Source organism: Scomber scombrus, chromosome 2, assembly GCF_963691925.1.
Source record: "Scomber scombrus chromosome 2, fScoSco1.1, whole genome shotgun sequence".
Lineage (NCBI taxonomy): Eukaryota > Metazoa > Chordata > Actinopteri > Scombriformes > Scombridae > Scomber > Scomber scombrus.
The window spans coordinates 27432388-27456258 of NC_084971.1; the positions used below are offsets into that span (position 1 = coordinate 27432388).

General features: G+C 41.9%; 2 protein-coding genes across 2 annotated transcripts in view; both read right to left on the reverse strand.

Moving 5' to 3' along the window:
• The window catches only part of LOC133986404 (keratin-associated protein 5-7-like), a 6022-nt gene extending 2189 nt beyond the window's left edge, over nucleotides 1-3833 (reverse strand). The window contains 2 exon segments of the mRNA XM_062426225.1: nucleotides 2888-2894; nucleotides 3640-3833. Of these exon segments, the coding sequence (XP_062282209.1) occupies nucleotides 2888-2894; nucleotides 3640-3833 (201 nt within the window).
• A 2727-nt stretch (nucleotides 3834-6560) lies between these two features.
• The window catches only part of grin2ab (glutamate receptor, ionotropic, N-methyl D-aspartate 2A, b), a 96300-nt gene continuing 78989 nt past the window's right edge, over nucleotides 6561-23871 (reverse strand). The window contains exons 12-20 of the mRNA XM_062434255.1: nucleotides 21716-21869; nucleotides 19710-19835; nucleotides 16991-17220; nucleotides 16212-16372; nucleotides 12907-13094; nucleotides 11719-11957; nucleotides 8813-8996; nucleotides 7659-8451; nucleotides 6561-7563 (exon numbers count right to left, since the gene is read on the reverse strand). Coding sequence (XP_062290239.1) covers nucleotides 6561-7563; nucleotides 7659-8451; nucleotides 8813-8996; nucleotides 11719-11957; nucleotides 12907-13094; nucleotides 16212-16372; nucleotides 16991-17220; nucleotides 19710-19835; nucleotides 21716-21869 — 3078 coding nt within the window. The remainder of the gene's footprint in view (nucleotides 7564-7658; nucleotides 8452-8812; nucleotides 8997-11718; nucleotides 11958-12906; nucleotides 13095-16211; nucleotides 16373-16990; nucleotides 17221-19709; nucleotides 19836-21715; nucleotides 21870-23871) is intronic.

The following is a 23871-nucleotide window of genomic DNA, read 5'->3' on the forward strand; positions in this document are numbered from 1 at the left end:
CAAGTCATTTTCTGTCTACATGGTACATAGCTGTCTTGGTTAAAATTGAGTTGAATTTGGTTCAAAAGCTAAAGTTTCGTTAATGTCTAGATCACATCTAGCCATGTTTTAACAACTATACATTTAAATATATAGATATAATACATAAATATGTCAGTGGCTAAACTACTGAACTTTCACTTCACAATTTTAGCCTAAATGTTAGATGGACACTGTTAAGAGGCAAATCTCAATTTCAGAACATATTTATTGACACCTTCACAGGACACTTACTTAGCTTCTGTGCAACATAACAGAGCCCTCTCAGCTTCCTTTGAGCTCCAAAAGTTAAAAGGATGTAAATTATACCTGGGCGAAAATTGACCAGAGGCATCTTCCCAAAACGCTCTTTACCTGTATGCCTCTAGCAATAGAGCAATAAAGCAATGGAAGCCTTTCAACGCACATTTACAATGTCCATTTTACATCCAAGGGTTGCTGTGTGTTGATAGTCGATAAGAAATATATCAACAAAAGTGTAATTGGCTACTTAATTTCTTTGGTGTCTTACTGGATCTTGTAAACAAGTTACAGCTGAACAACAATGTGCTTTTAAAGTGTTTTACCTGCTCCACCACTTCACAGAAATAAGTTGATTCCTTTATGACTACTTTCTGCCATGTAGGAAGAAAGAGAACTGCAAAAACACTTCTTGCAAGGACTCTATTAACAGCGACTGATGTGCATTTGTGAATGTAATAGTAGAATCCAACTATGAAACTATCCCTATCGCCCATTTGAAAACCACTGCTTTTTTTGCAAGGAAGAGTGGCTCCCAGCATAGCTTTTCACTGCACTTCAAAAAGACACCGACCGAATCATAAAAGCACAGCTAAAAATGTATTCGATCATGTTAACAAGTAGATAACATGAATCAAAATCCGCTGACTCTCTCTGTCCTAATTTACATAAACCTCACTTGTAACAGAGGTGAAGAACAATGACATTAACAAAATTCTACTTACTTCAATTTAATTCAAAATTCAAGGAGTTGCACACAATCCGCTAACATTGTCTAACTCTCTGCTAACTAGCAAGCTAGCTGCAACCCCGATAAACATATTTTTAATCAATAAGTCAAAGAACACTCACTTGGTACGAAGTCGTAGCTCTCATCTAGTGTAGAATCTGTCCGGCTAACTATAGCTCACTTCCAGACCAATCAATCAATTCATATTTGTGCATATCTCTGAAAAAGTTATTACTATTTTTTTAATCTGATACTATATACATAATGTTTGGGATAAAGTGGCCCACATCTAGCCTTGACATAGGCGGACAGATTCAGAACCATCAGGAACTTCCATTTCAAATTGTTTTAGCACAATATATCAACTTCAGATTCGCATCTTAGACATTTACATTTGTTTGTATGATATATAAATAATATTTAATGACTGAATTAAACTGCTTGGGATAAAAGTGATCTACAGTAAGCCAAACATATTCTGAGCTATATGAGAGCTACGACATAGCCACTATGGTCTATTGCTCACTGGAATAGATCAGTTATTACTAACTATTAATAAGAACATTGTTTTGGATGCCAGATTGTGAAAATTGTTTTTGGCCTTTGTTCATCTTCCTCTGGCTTAACCTGCTTCTTGTCTTTTCTTCACTCATTAATAAGACCTCCTCCAGTGGACCTTTTGACCACCTACCTTCTGAAAAAGAGCTGCAGAGTATCTGGACCAAAAGCAATTAAGAAAATGAGAAATCTCTGACTTACCCACTTTCCAATAAATCATCCATTCTGCTCTTGTATATGCTGGTAAGTTATAAATCCAACCCAAATGTAAAAGACCTTTTGACCCTATAATATATGATCTAATAAAACAAAAAGAAAGTGAAGTATATTATGTAATCTCATCTAATTCCACTTCTTCAATACACTTTTGACCACTATCTCCAAAACAAGGGTTACAGTCGCTGCCATATACGACCATCTGTTATCACATGACCCCCCTTCCATGCTTGGGTCAACTGCAGGCAACTGAAGAAAGGACATCCTCTGATGAAGACCTTGAGATGTGGTTGAAAGCTCCAGAAAAAGCTTGCACTGTAATGGAGCTTGAGTCAAGATTATTTCAAACAACCCAAAACTGGTTTATGGTTCATTGATGATCCATAAAGCATTAATAAATTATTTGTAAACTATGAATAAATGAGTTACAAATCATAGTATCTTATAAATATTTCCTATTTAGTTATATAGTTATATAGAGTATATGTTAATGATTATTAATGATTTACAGATCCGCAATAAGATTAATGACAAATTTTGGGTCACCAAATTGTAAACTAAAAATTCTTCATAACTTCATGTTTTTATGAATCATCTTAAATTACTCAGAAAGAACCCTCCAGTTCTGAGAGGTTCACCACTTTTAGAAAGTAGAGGATATTTAACAAGATACCAGAGAAACCCCTCGATGTAACTACTGTCTAATAAACTCTTCCAATAATTACTGTCTTGCTGAGAATTAAATGAGAAATTTAATGAGAAGATTGATACTGCTTTCAACAGTGATATTGATATTCTCATCTAACTTTCGCCAATAACGAGTGCATCTCTCAAAATGTTCAATTGGCCCCAAAATTGTCCTTATTATTGGTTTATTACTAATCTATAAAACATTAGGAACTGTTACATTAACCATAGTTATTATGTGGTACGCCCCTGGTACTGATGGATAGGTAGGTAGATGGATAGGTAGGTAGGTGGATAGATAGATAGATAGATGGGTTAAAAAAAAGATTAAACAACAAGACCCAGACGAGTAGAAAAATGTAACCTTTACTTATTTACAGATTGTACAGAGGTACTGAGTGACAAGGTAGTATTTACAACACAACTAGTAGCTTAGAAACCCCTGAACTTATACACAAGTGAGATACACAGCAGGGAGACCCGCAGGACTGCACTACAAAGCACATCCCCCCACCCAGCACTGTACGTGTATGAGCACACCTGGACCAAACTAAGAGCTGTGCTGAGCCTGGGAACGTTTTCCACACGTTCCTCAGTGGCTGCTGGCGTTGTGCGGGGCCAGCCGGGTGCCATATTGGTGACATCACAGGCCGGGAGCCTGGAGGAGGGAAGTGGGAGGCGGGAGGGGAGGGGGGATCCAGAGCTCCCGTCAGACGTGGTGTCCTAACCAGGGTGGAGGGGGAATGTCAGCACATGTAGCCCGGCAGGTCAACTCAGGGAGAACTCAGGTGTTGCAGCAAAAATAGGTACCACCAGAAACACGAGCACGTCATGCAAATTTAAAAAATCCAAAATAAAACAAAAGGTTGGTGTAAAAATCTGTGTGATGGTGGACATACAAAACTCATGCTCGCTTCACCACAACAGTACAGATGCAATGTGTGTGTGTGTGTGTGTGTCTAACTGTAATTGTGTTATATGAGTAAGAGCCAGGTCAAATGTTATGTGTGGGACGAAGGGAAGAGAGTGCAGAAAAGCATGCGCGCACACACACACACACACGCTCGCTCACACGCACACACATACATACACACACTCATGCACCACAAACAACTTCTCGATACACATATCATCCTCTGTCTTATATAAATGCTTGCACGGTGTAAAACACACACACACACACACACACACACACACACACACACACACACACACACACACACACACACACACACACACACACACACACACACACACACACACACACACACACACACACACAGAGGTGAAACAGCACAGACTCGTAGTGGAAGAGAACTATGTGGGTGGAGGGGGTTCGTAACCACACAGGCTGGACTATCATTATTCATTGAGTGATTCAGATGAGAGACCCAGCTACGCGGAGCTAGTTAACTGGTTAGCTGACCAGGTGAGTGTGTTTGTTAACCCAGCAGTGAGGACTGTACAGTGAGGTCCCAACCAACAACACACCATAGGAAATAAATTGGGGAAAAAAAGAAAAAGAAAAAAAAAATCAGTTTCACACAAGAATCTAAAAACATGCCAGTCTTTTTTTTTCTTTTTTAAAGAAGCAGAATAAAAAGCCACGTTGTTATTGAAATGAATTCAACACGTAATACCATTCAAATCAAACAAATGAAATCAGTTTCTAACATTTAAAACAAACCAAAAAAAAAATGTTCTGTACATAAGTATAATATTGCAACCTGATATTGTGCATATTACTCACACACCAAACCTGTTAAGATTACCAAAGAGGGGCAGCGTCCACCGTTCAAAGGTGCGTTTCTTGTTTTCAAACTCTTTTGCATTCTTTGCAGTATATATATATATATATTTATATATATATATGTATATTTATATGTGTGTGTGTATGTGTGTGTGTGTGTGTAAGACAGAGAGAAAGAAAGAGAATAGAGATAGACGCTCAGCTAATGGGATATCAAGTCCTTTTTCCATCAAAATCCTTGTGCTCAAAAATCAATGCCCTTACTCAGTAGATTATGGATTTCTAGAACACTCATACACACATTGCCAGCTTGTCGAGTGTGTGTGTTTGTGTGTGCATGTGTGTGTGTCGCCTCTGTAACGAGTCATTTGCAAACTCTCTGCTTTGCCATGTGACTCTCTCGGCTGAAACACAGCGCTGTGTTCTCACCAGCAGAGAGCCGCAGAAGTACCAGCTATTCTCGCCAGGAGTATTAATTTGATGAGTAAATCTGCAATAGTGATGCACTCAGCCTCTTAATTCACTATGGATACATTAAAACAGGCCTAGTCCCTTTGTTCAACATAGAAAATTATTAGAAAAAAACTGTATCCTACGAGAGCCGATGTTGAATTTGATGAACTGTTACAACTACTGATATCAAGTGATTTCAAGCAATATGTTGAGTTTTTTGAAGACCACGACTGAACTTTATTCTTCTGATACTCGATCTACTCTATAGAAGGAAGCAGGGAGAAGGGGTGGGAAAGGGGAGAAAGGAGCAAAAAGACAAAAAGGAGTAATAGAGAGAATAAATAAAAACAAGCTGATGAAGGAAAGGAGGAAAAGGCTATAAGGAGGAGGGGTGAGCAAAGTTATAAAGGAAAAAAAGAAGAAGAAGAGAAAGATTAAGAGTTGGTGTTGTGTATACTGTATGGTGCTGTACCCATTATCTAACACTGTAAAACTTCTGACCTCACAATGGAAACTGACAGAGCTGTGCCTCAACGGTGCCCTAAAACCCGATGTCAAAGAGAAATAAGAGCAAAAAAGAAAACATCTATCCAGCGAGTGATCGAGAATATTCATATTTTTCAGTATAAAAGTGTTTTTGGTCAAACGTCTGTGTTAGGTGGCAGGGTATAAAATCTACAAAGTGCACAAAGAGAGGCTATCTCGTAACCTCGACACACACACCCACCCTAAACTACTATCCTAGACTACTGCGTATGTGCATGTATATGTGTGTTTGTGTGCGTGTGTGCATGTGTGCATATATGACCCTGTATAAGAGTTTAACTGTAACACAGGGCAGTAGGAAGCATGCAGTATGACCTGAAGGCTAGCTAAGAGAGGAAGCAAGGATGCTATACTGTATGTCTCTAGATCTAGAAACACTAGAACACACACTCTCATCCTGAGAGGCGTTTATGGGCGGCCACATTTGGTCCACTTTTTTTGGAATGTTCAATTTTACTGACATCAACATTAACAAACAGTCTGTGGTTTCTACTTCCCCCTTAAAAACAAACACGGTGTGTGTGTGTGTTCGAGTGTTTGTACATCTGCGGGGGGCAGCTGATGCACTTCTCAGACCCGCATTCTGACCAGCCTCCCAGTCTAGTCTATTACATAGATAGTAATTTCCATTCAAGTCAAGGATTACTCTAGTGTAGTTTACTAATCTTTAAGCCATGCTGGCAGTGCAGTTTGGAGGCTCAGACAACATATGGGTTGACTGTAGAAATCATAGTGCAACAGGAGAGTCCTGGAGAGGGGGCGGCTGTGTTTAAGTGAAATGTGTGTGAGTATTCTCCGAAAGAAAAGGGGGGCGGGGGAGGGGAGGGGGGTGGGGCGGGTTATGTCCCCTTCATCTCCAAGAGGCTGGTGAGAGGGTGGGACAGGTCGGCTCGTCTTCCAAACAGTCCTCTGCATCTTCCATCAGATCCCACTGTTGGTGTTTGACTCCATGTACAGTGTCCCTCTTATTCCACCAGGAATTTGATCTGTCTGGTCAGACGTATTTGTCAGTTTGTGCCTCGTTGCCCAAAGCTTGAGGCTAGTACACACACTGACACTCACACACACTCTTCATCTGGTATTGTGCCTCCAGGTGTCCCTGTGGCCCCAACCCGGCGTGATGAAGAAGCAATTATTTATTTATTTATTTATTCAGCATCACCATTAACCTTTTAGTCCAGAGCTGACCTTTCCGTAGCTCACCTGCATGTCTGTGTGTTTGTGTGTGTGTGTTTCTGTATGTGTGCTTAGAATTGGAGCTGCCTGGTCCGGTCACACACTTTCTTTCTTGCATGCGGGTGTTTCGGTGAGAATAAGTGTGTGTGAGTTTGTGTGTGACTCTCAGACGTCAGACTCGATGCTGGGCATGCGGCGGTAGAGCCGGGGCCGGTTGCTGCCTGCGCTCGAGGCTCGTGGTGCTGTCACATAGCTCATTGGCTGGGAGGCAGCAGGTGGGACCATGTAGGCCACCACAGGGGGCTCCTGCTGAGGGTAGAACACCTGTTGGTCAACATGGCCGCCATGCTGGTTGAATTGATGGCTGCCATGGTTACCGAGGGTAAGCGACAGCGGCATTCGCTGCTTATAGAGCTCGTGGGCAGAATTTCTCTGCGGCATGCGTGTGACAGCCTGGGGGGCGGGGTCTCGTTGTGTTGTGCCAGTAGCTGACTGGAGGAAAGGGTTGTGAGAGGGACGATCGGGGAAAAGACTCTTTGAGCGCCGCGGGAGAGGCATTGGGGCGTCCAGGCTGTGGTGGTGGGAGGGTGATGGAGAGGGGGGGCTGCGGCTGCTGAACGGACGATCAGAGCGCATTGTGAGAACGTTAGCATAAGCCCCCTCGTCCAGGGTCAGCTCCCTCTCCCTATCTCTGTCAGGCAGACTCAGCCCCCGCAGGTGGGTGTGCAGCTGCGACTGCCGCTCAGGAACTCCGTCCGGAAGCACGTTCTCATAGGACGGCTGGCGACTCAGCTGGAGGTGCTGGGCCGACGAGGAGGTGGGAAGAGGAGATGGGGAGGAAGGGGAGGGCTCAAAGTGGCTGACTAGCCCGTCCCCTTCGCCCACCAGACCCAGCTCGTTCTGGGGAAGGTAGTGTGTAAACATGTCCCCGCTGTGTGGGTGAGTGTGCATGTGGGAGTAGTGCGAGTGCAGGTGGTCTTCGCTGATGTCGTACAGGTTTCCCAGGTGGGCGCAGGCATCACAGCGAGCCTGCGGCGAGCGGACGGTGTAAAGGCCGGAGTAACCGCTCAGCTTGGTGAGGCAGGAGCGACAGTGGCCGGGCCTGGCGGTCTGCGTCCCCGAGCCTGCAGCTGGAGCATCGAATGAACCTCCAGCCTTCTCCTTCACACTGGAGGGAGAGAGGATTAAAACAGATTACTCAAAAAAACACAATAGCAGCACTTAAAACATGGTTTTATGTTTATTTCCTAATGAATGTGATACCTGCTGTGGGTGTAGGTGCTGTATTTCTTGTCTTTCAGGGAGTGCAGGTCGGCCTCAGCGCTGTGACTGTGGTGCAGCAGGCTGGCACTCAACTGTAAAATGGGTGCGTCCGCCTGGTGAGAGTGTGAGTATGTGCTTTCAGGTGGAAACAGGTCAGGGGGGTAACTGTGGTCATCACCTCCCCCTTGGCTGTCCCGCTGGTAGGCAGGCGCAGACTGCAGACTGGCCTGGTCTGAGTCAATGGAGTAGATCTTGGATCCTCCGCCCCCACTTCCCCCCCCTCCTCCTCCTCCTCCTCCTCCACCCCTCTTCCTCAGCTGATTGATCGGTTTGAATCCGCCCCTTGCCGCCATGGAGTCAGAATCTTTGTGTGACGGCGGCCGGCTGGAGCACTCAGAGATGTCAGAGTGCGGCGGCTCTTCAGGAAGGTAGCGCTGGCTCTTCATTTGTGGAGGTCCAGGTCCAGACGCCGGGGTGGGGCTTGGGCCGTGTCCTGGAGATCCGCCAGTTGGCTGGGTCTTCAGTGTCTCCACGCTTTTCTTCCAAAGTGCTCGGGGTTTTGACGCAGGGCAGGCCGGCCCGGGAAGGCGGGCCTTGCCGTTGTCGTTGTTGATTGACAGCTGGGGCTTGTTGGGGCTGGTTTGGATAGGGGGAGCTTTTGGTTGCCCAGGAAATGGCGCAACATTATTAAGGAGGTTTTTGTGTCGCCCGGACAATGACATGAAACCCTGCGGACCAGTGGCGTTGCTATAGAGACCAGGACCCTTCGTAGGCAGACTATGGAGTGAGTTACCTAGGAGACAAGGAGAGATGCACCTCAGACAGCAGATACAATAGATGTATGTTTGGACGGATGCTCAGCCAGTTTGCTGATACATTATCTATTGCCCTGGGAAGCGGTGTACGCCATCTAATAAGTTTCTAATCATGAGGCTAGCTTGTACATGACAGTCAATGCGATTAAAGTCTGGAGTCCACAAAAAGATGAAGCGAAATCACCTTCACTTATGCATACATAGACTGTATATAAAAAGCAGGGTAACCTCTGTATGTAGGCCTGTGTACCTGCTCTGTGAGGGTAGACTCTATTCATTTTGACATACATATCTTCATATACACTGTGTGCTATACTGTGTATAACAGTATGACAGTACCTTTCCCTGACATCATATCTAGGATGTTAGGCTGCAAGAGGACTGTGTTGCGTTTGGGAGAAGACAAAGCCATGGACTTGGCAGACTTGAGCAGGTGCATCATGTTGGCTTGAGGACTGAAGTCCAGCTCAGGAGACTTCTTCTTCATGTCTATATGAACGCCATGGATACAGCTCCAGATACCCTGAGAGGAGAGGAGAGGAGAGGAGAGGAGAGGAGAGGAGAGGAAAGGAGAGGAGAGGAGAGGAGAGGAGAGGAGACAGGAGGGAGATTATAGAGTTAATTCCCAACCCAGTGACTTCACCACAAAAAAATCAAAACATCAAAGATCAAACATGAACAAGACTAATTTCCTTGCAAGCTAAATTAGGAAATACCTCTGCATCCTTCTCTCAAGTCATTTGTCGTTTATTTATTGTTACTGTCTTTTATTTCATTTTATTCTACTCTATCTCATTTAACTTTATTATATATATTTTTACATTATATTTTCATCGTCTCCTTACTGTATTTCATTGTCCTTTACCTTCATCTTGTCATGTCAGTCTTATTACTGCTCTCAGTGTTGAGTGTCTTGCTTTGTATTGTACTGGTTTTGCTTTGTCTGTCAAAGCAATTTGTAAACTTTGTTTTTAAAAGGTGCTATATAAATAAAGTTATTATTATTATTATTATTATTATTGTTGTTATTGTTGTTATCATTATTTTCTATTATTAGCAGTAGTAGTAGAAGTAGTAGTAGTAGTATCATTATAAGTTACTGTAAACCTTAAAAGGACAGTTCACTCCAAAATCAAAAATAAATATTTTTCTTCTTACCTGTATTACTATCTATCTGGACTGGATGGCAGTCGGCTTGTGTTGCTCGAAATGCAAAAAAATATGTTTGAAAAGCTCAACAGCGATGTCTCTTTCCAGAAATCATGACCCGGTTACTCAAGGTATCCCACAGACCTTGTTGTAAGCACTTTCATGTTGGAACAATTTTCTTTCTACCAAACTACACCCGGCAACAAGAGTGGATGCACGCTTCGGTGGTTCGGTAGAAAGAAAATAATTCCTACATGAAACTGCTCATAACACGGTCTGTGAAGTATCTTGAGTAACTGGGTCAAGATTTCTAGAAAGAGACATCGCTGTTGAGTTTTACAAATGTTTTTTTTTTTTGGCACGCCACAAGCTAAGTGCCATCCAGTTCCATTGCAATTTAAAGAAGGTAGACATCTCTACAAGCTGATATCTGCACAACTAGGCAGCTTACACCATAATGATCTAGCTGCATAAAGAGCACCGCAGGTAAGAGGAAAAACATTTATTTTTGATGAAAAGTCCCTTTAACGGCATTTTGTTTTTTTTAATGTGGCAAGAAGACATAATCGCCTCTTTTTTAGATGAACTGCTGGCAGAGGCGCCCAGGAAATTTAATTCAGGTGATGATGTCACAGGTAGGGGCCTCTGAGTGCAAGGAGATGTTCTTCCTCGAGCCACTTAACCTCCAGCATCGCTGCTCTAATGGCATGCGCACACCGAGAGGCAGACACACACACAGAAAACACATCGCACTCTTTTTGTAAGACACTTAATGTGTGAAATGCTGCTCGTCTGGAATAAAAGCCCTGCCTAACACAGAGACATGACATATGAATAATGAAAGACTGGTCTGTCTGGGCGTCCCCATTTATGTTTTGTGTGTGTATACTTAGGTGTGTGTGAGCGCATCTGTCTGTCCATCTGTTTGTGTGGGCCAGTGTGGTCAAGTCCATCCCTCACCTCAGTGCACCAGCCATGTGTGTAGCCATTTTTAACTTTGTCCAACCAGACTGTGTGTGTGTGTGTGTGTGTGTAAGTGAAAGAGAGCGAGATAGAGCTTTGTGTATATGTATATGAGTGTGTGTCCACATCATCCTCTTAGCTGTTTGATTCCTCTATCCCCCGTCCATATGCGCCGCAGTAAATTCAGCTCTGCCTCAGCTGGGCTCCATAATCATACTATCCCCGTCTTTCCTCTTTTATCACACACACACACACACATACAGAGATTCCCTCTATATCTCAATAGTAACTATTGTATGTGTTTCAGACATATGACACAAATACACACACATGCCCGCGGATTTTTCCTTAACTGTGACAATCGTGTAAGTTTCAGACTCATTTCGGCCATTCACACAACTAAAAGTCCCTTTGGCACGTTCCTGTTTGCATTTTCTCTGCATCTGAAGAACTGTGAAGATTAGTCAAATTAGACACGTAAAGGATTAAAAATCGACAGCCTTTTTTGAGATGCAATTTTGGGAGTCAGCAAGACAACAGCTACGGAGTAATCATTTTTGTAATTTAGTATGTAATTTAACCCTTATATACTGTTCATATTCAGGCTTTTCTCAATATCCCCTCATAATTACTCTCTATATACATAATTGTGTGTGTAATTTTGTGTATTAGCTGCACAAAAACATTTCTAGAAAGTTAAGTATGTAAACGCATTGAGAGATTAGAAATTATAATTAAGTTTGTTTTTTCTTGCTGATCCTCTGTGTGTTTAACTCACTCTTCTTATTCTCTTTTACAGTAATCTTGAAGACTGCTTTACTCTTTAAATGTCAATAACATTACAAGAAATTCCCACCCTGAGTCTAGATATTGATATTGCAACAGCCAGTGCTCTCGTACAGGCTGAATCAATGCTGTATATCAGTTGTTGCACTCTTGAGGATGGTGTTTGACCAGTAAGTGGAGTTCAGCACTGCAAATTTTAACAGCAAGCAACTGAAAGTACTACTGCAGAAGCAAAAGGGGAAAAAATTGCTATCCAGGAACCAAAACTGTGCCAAGTTTTTTGATGTCAAAATGCAGCGTTAAGTTACCAAAAAAAAGGTTTACTGGATACATTTCCTTCTCCTCACCCTGCTGATAGTGAAGAGTAAACCCGGCCTCCCAGTGCAGACGCCAGTGAAGCAGTATCTTAGCCTCCAGTAGAAAAGGTGCTCAGATATGAAGGTGAGGATGGAGAGACCCATAGCTGTGGCAAGCATGTAGAAAACCCCTGCCATGTTATCAACATCCAGCTGGCTGGACATCACCTCGTTCTTCTCATTGTGGCAGATCCCAGTGAGCCACTGGGCTTCCAGCTCCTCCATTTCACCTGTTGGAAAAGGTGAAGAGAGGGGGAAATTGAGAGGAGATGTTTTTTTGGCAAAAGGTGAGGAAGGAAGGAAAAAGAAATTGAAAAAGGGAGGAGATGGATTAATGCGCCAGGGAAGAGAGGAAGGTTCAATAGAGGGAGAGTTGGAGGGGATGGGTGTTGGAGGGAAAATGAGAGGTGTGTTGGGAAAAAGGGGGTATCATTACGAGGGAGGATTGAGAGGAGAAGGGAGGAGGGGAGAGAGGTGAAGTAGTAAATAGATCGTAATGGAAAGGAGACAGGAGGTGGAGTGAAAAAGGGTTTGTAGGAGGGGGGGGAGGAATTGATAGTGATTGAGTGATAAAGACAGATGGGAGACTGAGTGTGCTTGTGTGTCTGCGTGCGTGTGTGGGTGCGCACGCGGGTGTTTGCCCTGAATAAAAAAGGGCCGGGTGTGAAACGAAGCGCTTTAGTGGTTTCAGCAGTTTGATTTCTGTCTGGCTCATTTTCTTTCTTCCATTCGCACCATCTCACAGCTTATTATACAGGACAATCTGGAGGAGTAAACATAACAGGACACGGTGGACACGCACACACACACACATACATGCATGCATGCGCAAACACACACACACACACACACACACACACACACACACACACACACACACACACACACACACACACACACACACACACACACACACACACACACACACACACACACACACACAAACCCACACAGAGTAATGATGATGAAATGGTGTGTTAAGACTAGCCCCTGATAGCTTTCTGACAGAGGGAGAGCAGAAAGAGAGAGGGAGCGTGTTGGGGGAGGGGGAGGACAGAGGAAAAGCTGAGCAGCAGCACAACTGTAATAAGACTAAAGGCCTGGAACAACTTAGCAACTTAAGCTTCACTGTAGTGTGAACCATATGATACAGGATGTGGATGTGTGCGAACGCCTCACCATCTCCTATGATGCCCAGTATTGCCAGATCAACGAGGCGTTTCCAATAGGAGCCTTTCTGCAGGGCGATGCCATAACCAGTGGTGGCAAAGATGTAACCACTGCCGATCGTAACCAGCTTACAGCCGTCATCTCTGCCCGCCATGTAGTTCAACACGGCAGCGTCGTAGATGAAAGCATCCAGCTTTCTGTAAGAGACGCACATGTTTTATGGATTTACTACGAAGCCCCGCGGTTGTGAGATGATTAACAGGAAAATATAGAAGAAACATATTTAACATGACACACTGGAAACATATTTCTGCTACACAAATTTAGGTTTATTACTTCTCACATTTCCAAAATACTAAATATTTCTTTCTTTCTTCTTCTTTTCTTTTTTTTACCCAAAAACTATTCAGTTGAAACATTAGTAATAGAAATAGAAATATGCAATTTGTGATGAGAACATTTTGAGAAATGTGCTTATTTACTTTCTTGTCTGTAAATATGAGGCTCAGAAATGTATTATAGGAGCTGGATACTGGACCAAAAATGGCACCTATTCAGTCCAATAAGAATTGCTTTCCTGGTGTATACCCCAAGATAGTTTGGGAGCGTGTCTAAGTTCCCACAGCCCTACGTTCCCAGAACCCTATGTTCCCTCAGTTTATTTTAGAATTTCACCTGACTTTCAAGCATTTTCATAATGAAACATGTTATGTGCATTAGGGAAATTGGTTGAAAATCTTTGAGGGAACATAGGGCCTAATTTTGATGGGAGGAACCTTTCTTAGAAATTGGGGAACATAGGGATGACTCCGGGTTTACTTCTGGAGGAACGCGACCAACTGAATTTGCACAGTAGTGTTTCCCTCACTGGTCCTGCCTGTGATCTCCTACTCTGCCCATAGACTTTACATTGTGGTGACATCACAGATTTTAAAATAACTTTTCTCAGCTCGGGGAAAGTTTAACAAATATAAAACCTCCACAGATCAAGAAATCATAATAAATAGAGTCATCATCTCCTCTCTCCTTCTCTGTCTATTTCCCTCTCAAACCAACCGGTCAAGGCAGATGGCCGCCCACCTAGAGCTCAGTTCTGCTTGAGGTTTTTTTCCCGTTAAAGGGGAGTTTTTACTTGCCACTGTCGCCATGTGCTTGCTCATGGGGGAATGTTGGATCTCTTTAAATTAAATTAAATGTGAAAAGAGCCTTGAGATACCTTTTATTGTGATTTGGCGCTATATAAATCAAATCGATTGACTGATGGATTGATTTTACAGGCGTCTCCTTCTACAGTGGTGGTCAATGAGGAAAATACTTTTTGGTCCGCAGTCAGATTTTATTTGGGTCCCACAAGTTGCCACTGGGAAACAATTGGCTGCATGGCTGTATCTAGATCTTATAATACACCCATGATGAGGCTACAGCCAACTTCCTGTAGTCTTCTTGACACAATGAGGTTGCCAGGCAACCAGTGGAAACTACTACAGAAATTTACTGCAGTCAGCCAAGAAACAGTACCGCACATAAACCCCCACGTAAAACCACAAACTGTAATTTTTACACTCTGGTTTTTGTATGGATTTGGATTAAACAAACAAGATATAACATGGTGAATTGTGAGTTTAAGAGGTGTTGTGCAGTTTTTTTAAACTTTTGGCCGGAGTCTAACTGTTTCTCCCTGTTTCTGGTCTTTATGCTAAGATAAGCTAACCAGCTGCTGGGCTGTAGCTTCCTATTAATCAACCAGACATGAGAGGGCTATGAATCCTCTCATCTACCTCTCGGCAAGAAAGTGATTAAGAATTGAAAAAATGTCAAAATATTTAAAGTGGTAAATCTGAGGGGTGACATGATTATTATAGAAATACGAAAAACAATATTTTCTTTTCTGACTACCCACTGTCCACTATGATCAGGCTTCACACCAATGAAGACCTCAATACTAGTGAATCTTCACTGCCGAATAGACTGTCACAATGTTCCTCTGATCCACGAACAAACCAGATGGATTACCCACAAGGCTTTTTTTTTCTTCTTGGAGCTATAATTTCTCACGCAAATCAGATTTGGACTCAGGCTGTGACTGAGAGTACTCTCCAGCGTGCATGCTGGTACAGTAAATATTCACGTCCACAAGGATGCCTTTGTTCACATAGAGCCACACTCTTTTACTTGCAGGTTTTGTCATTATTCTGATGTGACAGGTTGAATTCAAACTAAAGGGCCACAATCTGTATCTGACGCAACAATCCCCCTATGTGGGCCACGTACGTCTGAGCTCAGCAAAAACAGAAGTTTGATGTATGATGGTTAACCATACACAATGTAACCTGGAGCCAGTATCACCAGCCTTTATAACAACAGAGCGTTGTTTTTAACTTCAAAAAAGCTGGAAAGTGTTTTATATAACACAATGAGTAGAACATAGTTTTAATAAATCCCCCCTGGGGCCCTCCATGTTAAATATGTATGCATAAATATAAAGCTCTCTAAATTTAACTGTTCACCAAAGGGCATATGTTAAATGAAGTTATGGAGTATCTGCTGTTGTTATAGTTGGATTTTTTTTTTCTGCACATAGTTTTTGAGGCTAATATTCATTCATTTAAGTGTACACAGCATTTGAAAAAAGCATCTATTACAACAATATGGAGCATTTTAAATATGTATTTCGTGTATCTTATGACTTGAGTGAGATTTAAGTGTTTTATTTTGTCTAAATAACCTGTTTTCCTGAAGAATTCAATTAAACAACGATGCCTCTGTGGAACTCTCATTATAAAGTTTTGATGTTGTATAAACAAAACATATCATAAATAATCCTTATCTATTTGATATGCAGTATCAATAAAGTAATTGCAGGAAGGAAAAAGCAAAAAGTGAAATTATGTTTGGAGAAAATGCCCCCAAACATCAAAGCACATAAAATTAATGAACAAGTGAAAGCACTGCAGTCATCCTTCCATTAGTCTGTTTAAGAGGGAGAATAAAGGTAGCAAACTCCAGAACAAATTACACTCTCCCTGTTTTGGCAGCTCCTTTTTCTTTCCAGCAGCAACAAGGCTCCATAATGAGCACATGGAGACGGCGTCTGCATTTTACCGTCGGTGACAGAAACACTCAGCACAGTTACTGCGGCATGTTACCACAATCTGCTGCTAGTTCCCCATGGGGCTGGGATTGTGTGATGAAATGTCTTTTTTTGTTTGTTTTCACATGTTTCTTAAGCATACATGCTGTCTGCAAACAGAATCATCCTCTCAGGTATAATAAATCTCAACTTGATGTGAATTGGCTTGACAAGTTTACAGTACCCAGTCTTGAGGCTGACCAACGCATCCTGGACTCCAGTCTGATGGTATTTGGTCATGTACTGATGCATATCTGGATAGTTCTTCCTGATGTTACGCTCTGTGCTGCCGTTGGGAACCGTCCCAAAGCGAAATGGAGGGGAGTAAGAGTATGGACTCTGGAACTGGAGGGAGAGAGAGAGAGAGACAGATTGTTTAGAGAGGGTAGTGGCAGAAAGACAATGAGAGGAAGAAGTGAGAGGCAGCGAGAGGAAAAAAGAAGACAAAGTTAGAGGAAGCGAAGAAAGGGAGTCAAAGCAATAGAGGGGGCAAAGTGTGAAAATGAAGGAGGGACACATGGGCGGAGGAGAGAGGAGGAAGATTGGAGAGTGACAAGAAGAGACAGATGAGAAAGGAGGAGGGAGAAAAAGTGGAGTGGACTCATCAGTCATCATCATTGTGTGTCCAGTCTAGCGTAAGACTGGCTGGGGTTCTGCTGACACTGCCAGGCTCGGCAAACCACATGTGCACACACACACACACACATCCAAATACACACACACAACACACACACGTCTTTGATCTATGCAGCCCGAGTGTGTGTGTGCCCCTGGGTCTGCTGTGCTGGCAGTGTTTGTGTGGTGACAGCCACGGCCAGAGGGTTTAGGCAGTTGAAGCCCAAGGGCGCTCCCTGGAGAGTCCTGTCTGGCCGCAGGGCTGGCATCCATTACAAGAGCAACCCTGACTGTGAATGCGTTTAGTTGTGTGGGTGTTTCTGCATGTCCATTTGTGTGTAATCCCACCTTCTTGTCAGACAATCCAGTGACTTGGTCCACAAACTCCTCCTGGATCATGAAGGCAGCCAGGTTGGCAGTGTACGAGGCCAGGAAGATCACGGCGAAGAAGGCCCACACCGATACTATGAACTTACTGGTGGTGCCCTTTGGGTTCTGCACCGGTACAGAGTTGTTGAAGACCAGACCCCACAGCAGCCATATGGCCTTACCAATGGTGAAGGATGGGCCATGTGGGTCTGAGAGAGAGAGAGAGAGAGATAGAGAGAGGCAGAGAAGCAGAAAAAGAGCAGCAAAAAATGATGTGATGAAAAACCTGGAGGGCAGTTACAGTGGTAACCTTATAACTCACATTTTCGGCTAAAGGTCTGATGCTTATTTTGGACTAAAAGAACAGGCAGCCATGTAATAATTTACATCACAACACATATTATTATTATTTTTTCCTTAAAATGCCTGCTTTACTGTTGCCTACTAGCAGCTGAATGTAAGAATGCTGAAAAGTTTATAATTATACTAATAATAAGTAATTACCATACCTGCCATCGTCTACAAAAAGTTCAAAAATCAATTCAGTTCAAACTGTAAACTGTAACTGTAACATGTGACTGCACATAATGTGAAGGAAGAAAAAGAAGGACAATTAATTTTATATGAGGATAAGTCAAAGATACCAAAGAGTGTGACAATAATACTGATTTTTGACTTTCATTTATGTCTTCAATCCACACCACACATTTTGAGATGTTCATTGTCTTAAAAAATACAATGCTGCTGGTAGCTTAGAGCATCACAGCAATAAATCACTGTTCGCTGACTGCTCTGAATATCAAATTATGTATTTCAGGTTTATGTATGTACAACAAATACTGCTTTAGGGTTGCTACTGTGAGACATTTGCAGCTGAAATGCACCACGAACAGCAACTTTAAGTGTTAAACAATATACTAAATTTAATTTTAAAAAAGCAAAAAAGCCAGTTTGTCTCAGGCTGTACCATTATTGTCTGGGTACATTGCTGCAAATACAAGACTCCAAGTGGGATTCAATAATGTTTGATGTATGTGGTCTGCAATGCATTTCAGATGCAAATATCTGCACGCATGAGTAACTACTAAAGGAATAGTTAAACATTTTGTGAACTACTCTAATTGGCTTTTCTATTGAGTGTTAGATGAGAAAATTGATATCACCCTCATGTCTGAACACTCAATCTGAGCCAGTTAGCAGCAGCTGGTTAGTTTAGCACAAAGACTGGAAAAAGGGGGAAACAACTAGTTTGGGAGGTTGCCTTGAAACCTCACAATGACGACAGAGCTTCAGAAAGTTGCTGCCGCTCCCGCCCAAGAAACAGTCCAGCACATAACCCCCTATAAGACTGTAACAAGACGTTTTTACACTTTGGTTTCTGTACGGATTAAATAAGTGAGATGTAACATGTTAATTAGTGAGCTTTAGAGGTGCTGGAGGGCAGACTTTGTTATGTATGGAAATATCCAGGATAGCGGTTCCCTGCTGTTTCCAGTCTCTCTATGCTAAGCTAAGACACTCCTCGCACCAGCTTCATATTTACCACACAGACACAAGAGCGGTATTAGTCTTCTCATCTACTTCTCAACAAGAAAGCAAATAGGATTATTTCCCAAAATGTCAAATTATACCTTTCTCCTGAAGGGTAAAACTATTTGTAAAAGAAAAAAAAAACTTTGTAAGATAGTTTTGCATTCTTGGCATTTGTAATTTCATGGAAAGTCTTCTCTTGATTAATGAGATAACTATTTCTGAATACAGAGAAAAGTTTTCATGATTTTAATTTATGAAATACCTCAAAGTCCCAAGAGAAGCTCCCAATCCTACTTAAGAGCAAACATGTCCCACCTGTTTAGTTTAATCCAGATTTATTTTGGTTTTGGTTTGAAACGTCGGGAGACACTTTTGTCTTTAAGTAGCCTAATATAGATGGTATCGCACCTCAGGATGGGCAAAAATGTTTAATCAAAGCCTAAAAATAGACTAAACAAACACACCAGACTGTCTACAGAGCTAAGAGGTTATTTTTGTTTGCAATTTCTACAAACAGGTACAGTGGGATGACTCAACTTTTATACTGTTGGATAGAACATCTGGTATCTCATTAATTCAGAAAAACGGGGCACATTTTTTTCCCCCAGTGAATGTGTTATGCTTCCGTAGTAATTCAGTCAGAGAGTAAGATAAAATAGAAAAACTAAACTTTAGATTTATTAAACTGAGTTCAGATGTGCTTAAAAGGAAAATCAAACAAAAAACATAATTCACTTGCACTAGCTGTATCCGGATGGGGTTTTATCTCATTTAAATGTTAAATTAAGCTAAAATGTAATTTTGTGTGAACACATTAATCTCTGCCAGCAGGGATGTTTCAGGTTTATTTGACAGTGACAGGGGGGAGCTTAGACGGTTTGATTACCAATCAAACCCGTAATGATATTCTATATGTAGTCTAAGCCACCGGAGCGCCCCAAGGTTCAGACGACTCAGATTACAGTTTTGATAAGTGGCTTTGGGAGAGAACTGTTAACACTCTCTAACATTAACTGAACTGTCCAAAGTCGGAGTAATAATAGGTCAGTTCTTTTGCTTCAGGGGAAGCTTAGATTTGTGCTTTTTACTCTGGGGCCAGACGATTGGTGTGATAGTCCTTATTTTGTGTGTTTGTGTGTGTGTGTGTCTGTGTGTGTAAGCCTACCTTTGCCTTGGGCCAAGTTGCGGTTGAAGCCCAGCGGGCTGACAAACTCAAAGAGGAAGACAGCGATGGCTGTGACAATGAGCAGCATCACAAACATCATCACCCAAACTGATGCACTGAAGGGCTCTGAGAGGAGAGAGAGAAAGAGAGAGAGAGAGAGAGAGAGAGAGAGAGAGAGAGAGGGGGAAGAGAGTTAAAGAGAAGTCGAATACATGAGACAGAGAGACACTGTGAAACGGAGAGAGGAGACAGACTCTGAGAAATAAAGAACGGGAAGCAAAAAAGCGAACAGGGATGAGGGGGATATAAAGTGAGGAAAAGATAATAGAAAAGACACAGAGAGGAGAGGAAGACAGACAGACGGAGTCAGAGGGGAGGGAGGGATGGACGGAGAGGGAGAGTTAGTCACAGAGAGTTTGACGGAGCACATTTCCATATTTCTCATTATTCCCTTGGATGAGAGCTGAGAGAGGGAGAGGCCTGGGGCGTGGGAGATGGTAGAGGAAGGGGTGAGAGAGAAAGAGAGGGAGAGAGAGGAGAGAGAAGGAGGGTGAAGAGTGAGAGAGAAGAATCAAACTCTGAGCGATCTGATGAGCCCTGCTGAGGGCATGTGTATGTGATCTACTTGTGTGTGATCTGTGCATGGGTGTGTGTCAGCGTGAGTCGGCATGTGTTTGGTGCGTAGCAGGGCAGGAGTTCAGAGAGCGGCATGAGTGCCAGCGACGCTGAACCCAGACAAATTGTATGTGTGTGCGTGTCACTGTATGTGTAAGTATGTGACTGCCAGGGTTAGCCAACCTTGAGAGATTGTGCGCTGAGGTGCCTCTAATATGAGTGCGAGAGATACTGAACCGTCACTGATACCCTGGCCCAGGCTCAACACACACACCCGCTCACACGCGCACACACACAAGTGCACGTTCGTATAAAAAACACACACAAAGCAGTCACCCCTTAACATACATACGGCCAAAGCACATTCATTCTCCTCACATCCCTGATTCAATACACAAACGTCCTAATATATTCGTGCAGTATCACACACACTTCTTCTTTTTTCTTTATTTCCCTTTTTTTTTTTTTACCACACACGCATGCTGACACATGGCTTGATACACAGGGACCAACACACGCATGGTACAATACATCCCCCCGCTTCCTGCCTCGCTCCAATGACAACACAAGACATTAGGCAAGCACAGAGAAGCGTTTCAGTTTCTAGTCAGCTGAACAACTGGAGGAGAGGAGAGAAGAAGAGAGAAGAGAGGAGGCGAGTATCAAGAATGCTTTGTCTGAGCTGACTTTTCAAAAACAGCTGGCACGCTCCACTTCCTCTGCTCTGGTAGAAATATTAATGTGCTTAGGGTGTTGAGGCCCAGATAAAGTCAGAGTACAAGTGGAATTTGGCCAGCATATACTGTCTGAATAAAATATTCCATTTTATGTGCAGGATTTTGCCAACATGTAAGCACCTCCCTTTTTCTGCCCCCACAAGAGTCAGATCACCGGGGGAAAGAAGAAGAAGAAGAAGAAGAAGAAGAAGAAGAAGAAGAAGAAGAAGAAGAAGAAGAAGAAGAAGAAGAAGAAGAAGAAGAAGAAGAAGAAGAAGAAGAAGAAGAAGAAGAAGAAGAAGAAGAAGAAGAAGAAGAAGAAGAAGAAGAAGAAGAAGAAGAAGAAGAAGAAGAAGAAGAAGAAGAAGAAGAAGAAGAAGAAGAAGAAGAAGAAGAAGAAGAAGAAGAAGAAGAAGAAGAAGAAGAAGAAGAAGAAGAAGAAGAAGAAGAAGAAGAAGAAGAAGAAGAAGAAGAAGAAGAAGAAGAAGAAGAAGAAGAAGAAGAAGAAGAAGAAGAAGAAGAAGAAGAAGAAGAAGAAGAAGAAGAAGAAGAAGAAGAAGAAGAAGAAGAAGAACAACAACAACAACAACAACAACAGAAGAACAAGAAAAAGAAGAACAAAAAATAATAATTAGTGTTTGAGGAGTACAAAAAGGAAGAGAATGACAAATTTACCAAGGAAGGCAGAAGGAGAGACAGTCCCATTGCTACGTGAGACCATGACGCTGATGCCAGTCTCCACAAAGGGCACGGAGAAATCAATGGCCACTGACCTCTCCTCGTTGATGGTCAGTGAACCTACTGCCATCACGGCTTTTTTATACACCACCTGGCAGACAGAGAGAACAATGGTTACATTGACTGCATGACTCACTACCTGAAGTGGCAGAAATAAATATAGTGAGCTCGGAAAATATTTAGACAACATCACAATTTGTCTTTATTTTCAATGTGAAACATCACAATAACCGAGGGTATCAGCTCACAATGTCAGCTGTCGTTTGAGGGCATTTTCAGCCATATCAGATGAAAAAGTAAAAATTCAGCTGTCTTTTTCAGAGTGCCACAATTTCTGTGTTACTGAATGTATCCTGACAGACAGAGATTCAGCTCATAAAGATGTCATTTTTACTACGTAGTAAAATGTTATTTTTTCTGATTTTATTGTCCAAAAGGCATCTAGCGGTCTGTTCCCATAAACATTACCCCAATCTCTGCATCATATCGTCGGGCTCCATTATCAGATGTTTTACGTTTCTCTTTCACCCTTTAAGGATTTTACCGTGACAGCACTTCGCTTTAATCCAGTACATGATTGAATAAATAATTTCTGCGAAAGATAAGTGGCAGAGATCAAGTAGGTATCATGCTGCTGTTGAAGAGCTTCTTGACTTGAATTGAATACTCTATACTAAATTCAAGTGTATACATAATTTAAAAGCCAGTTGTATTTTGTATTATAAAAAATTCTGGTGTAATCAGGCATGAAATCAAGGTAGTAGTAGTCATTGTTTTATAGGGACCACGTACAGTGAACTAGATTTAGCTTATAGCTCATTTTCATCTGCAGTTCCTTCAATAAGTCAATATTAAAACATATAACAGCACAATAACAAACATTACTAAACAAAAAACACACAAAGCTACACATGATAGCACATCACATACAATGTAAAGTCAGGGGTTACAGAGCTGAGAAGCTGTTAGCAGACTTTTTAAATTGGTTTTAAATGTGCTGATTTAACTGCAGCTTCTCATGTCATCAGGTAGGGCAGTCCACTGAGTCGTGGTTTTCACAGAAAAAGCTGACTGCACAAATGTAGTGTGACTAATGGTATAGTACAATCTCTAATAGAGGATATTCTGGAGGATCAAATAGAACTTACTGAGCGAATATACACAAAGTCTAATAGAGGAGGAGGGGCCAAACCATTTAAAAATGTTCAGGCATATATTTGAAAATAATCTAAAATTCTCAAAGCTCAATAGACATTATTAATTTATTATTATCATATTATTATTGTATTAATTAAAGGATGTGAGTTGTAGATGACATCATTTTTGTAATGTTGAACGACTGATCAATGATAACATATAGAAAGATATATCTGAATTACAAACTCCAAGTACTTAAATATGTTAGATTACTTGCAGTGTAATGTTAGTTAGTGAAACAAAGGAGCTATCGATCAATTTAAAAGAGATGGCAGCATCCAGTCCTGTATTTTGAGGCTTTGTGGTAGAACAAGATCTGGATCACTGATTGTGGCTTTAAAGGATAAGTCTGGTTATATTCTGTTATTTTCTTATTGTCAACAAACCCCACAAAAAGCCAATATTGGATTCATCCTACATAACAAGTAGTCCCTGTGTATCTAAACTGTGATCTAACTTATCCCTCTGTGCCACAGACTTCTGTTGTCCAAAAACTACAAAAACATTTAAATGAGCTGCACAGCTGCACTGGGTTACATGTCCCTTCATGACCATGAACATGGGTACTGCAGTTTATTTTGAGTCAATCCAACATAATCCATCCTGGTGACATAAATTACTACAAATGTGTAAACCTATTCATCTGAGTCCCAAAACAGTTATGAAGAACAGTCTCAAACAAAGGCACGATTCGCTCCTGTTTGAGTAACATTTGCGGAAAAATAAAAAAAATCAGTGCCCAACAGATTCAGGAAATAATTCAGCTTTTTTAAAAATATTCATATCTTCATTAGGAACCAATGGGCTTGTGTCTGAGAGCCACTTGAAGGATACCTCAACCTAAGGCATTATTTTTATCGGATTTACACTTGCATTTATTCATTTGGCAGACGTAT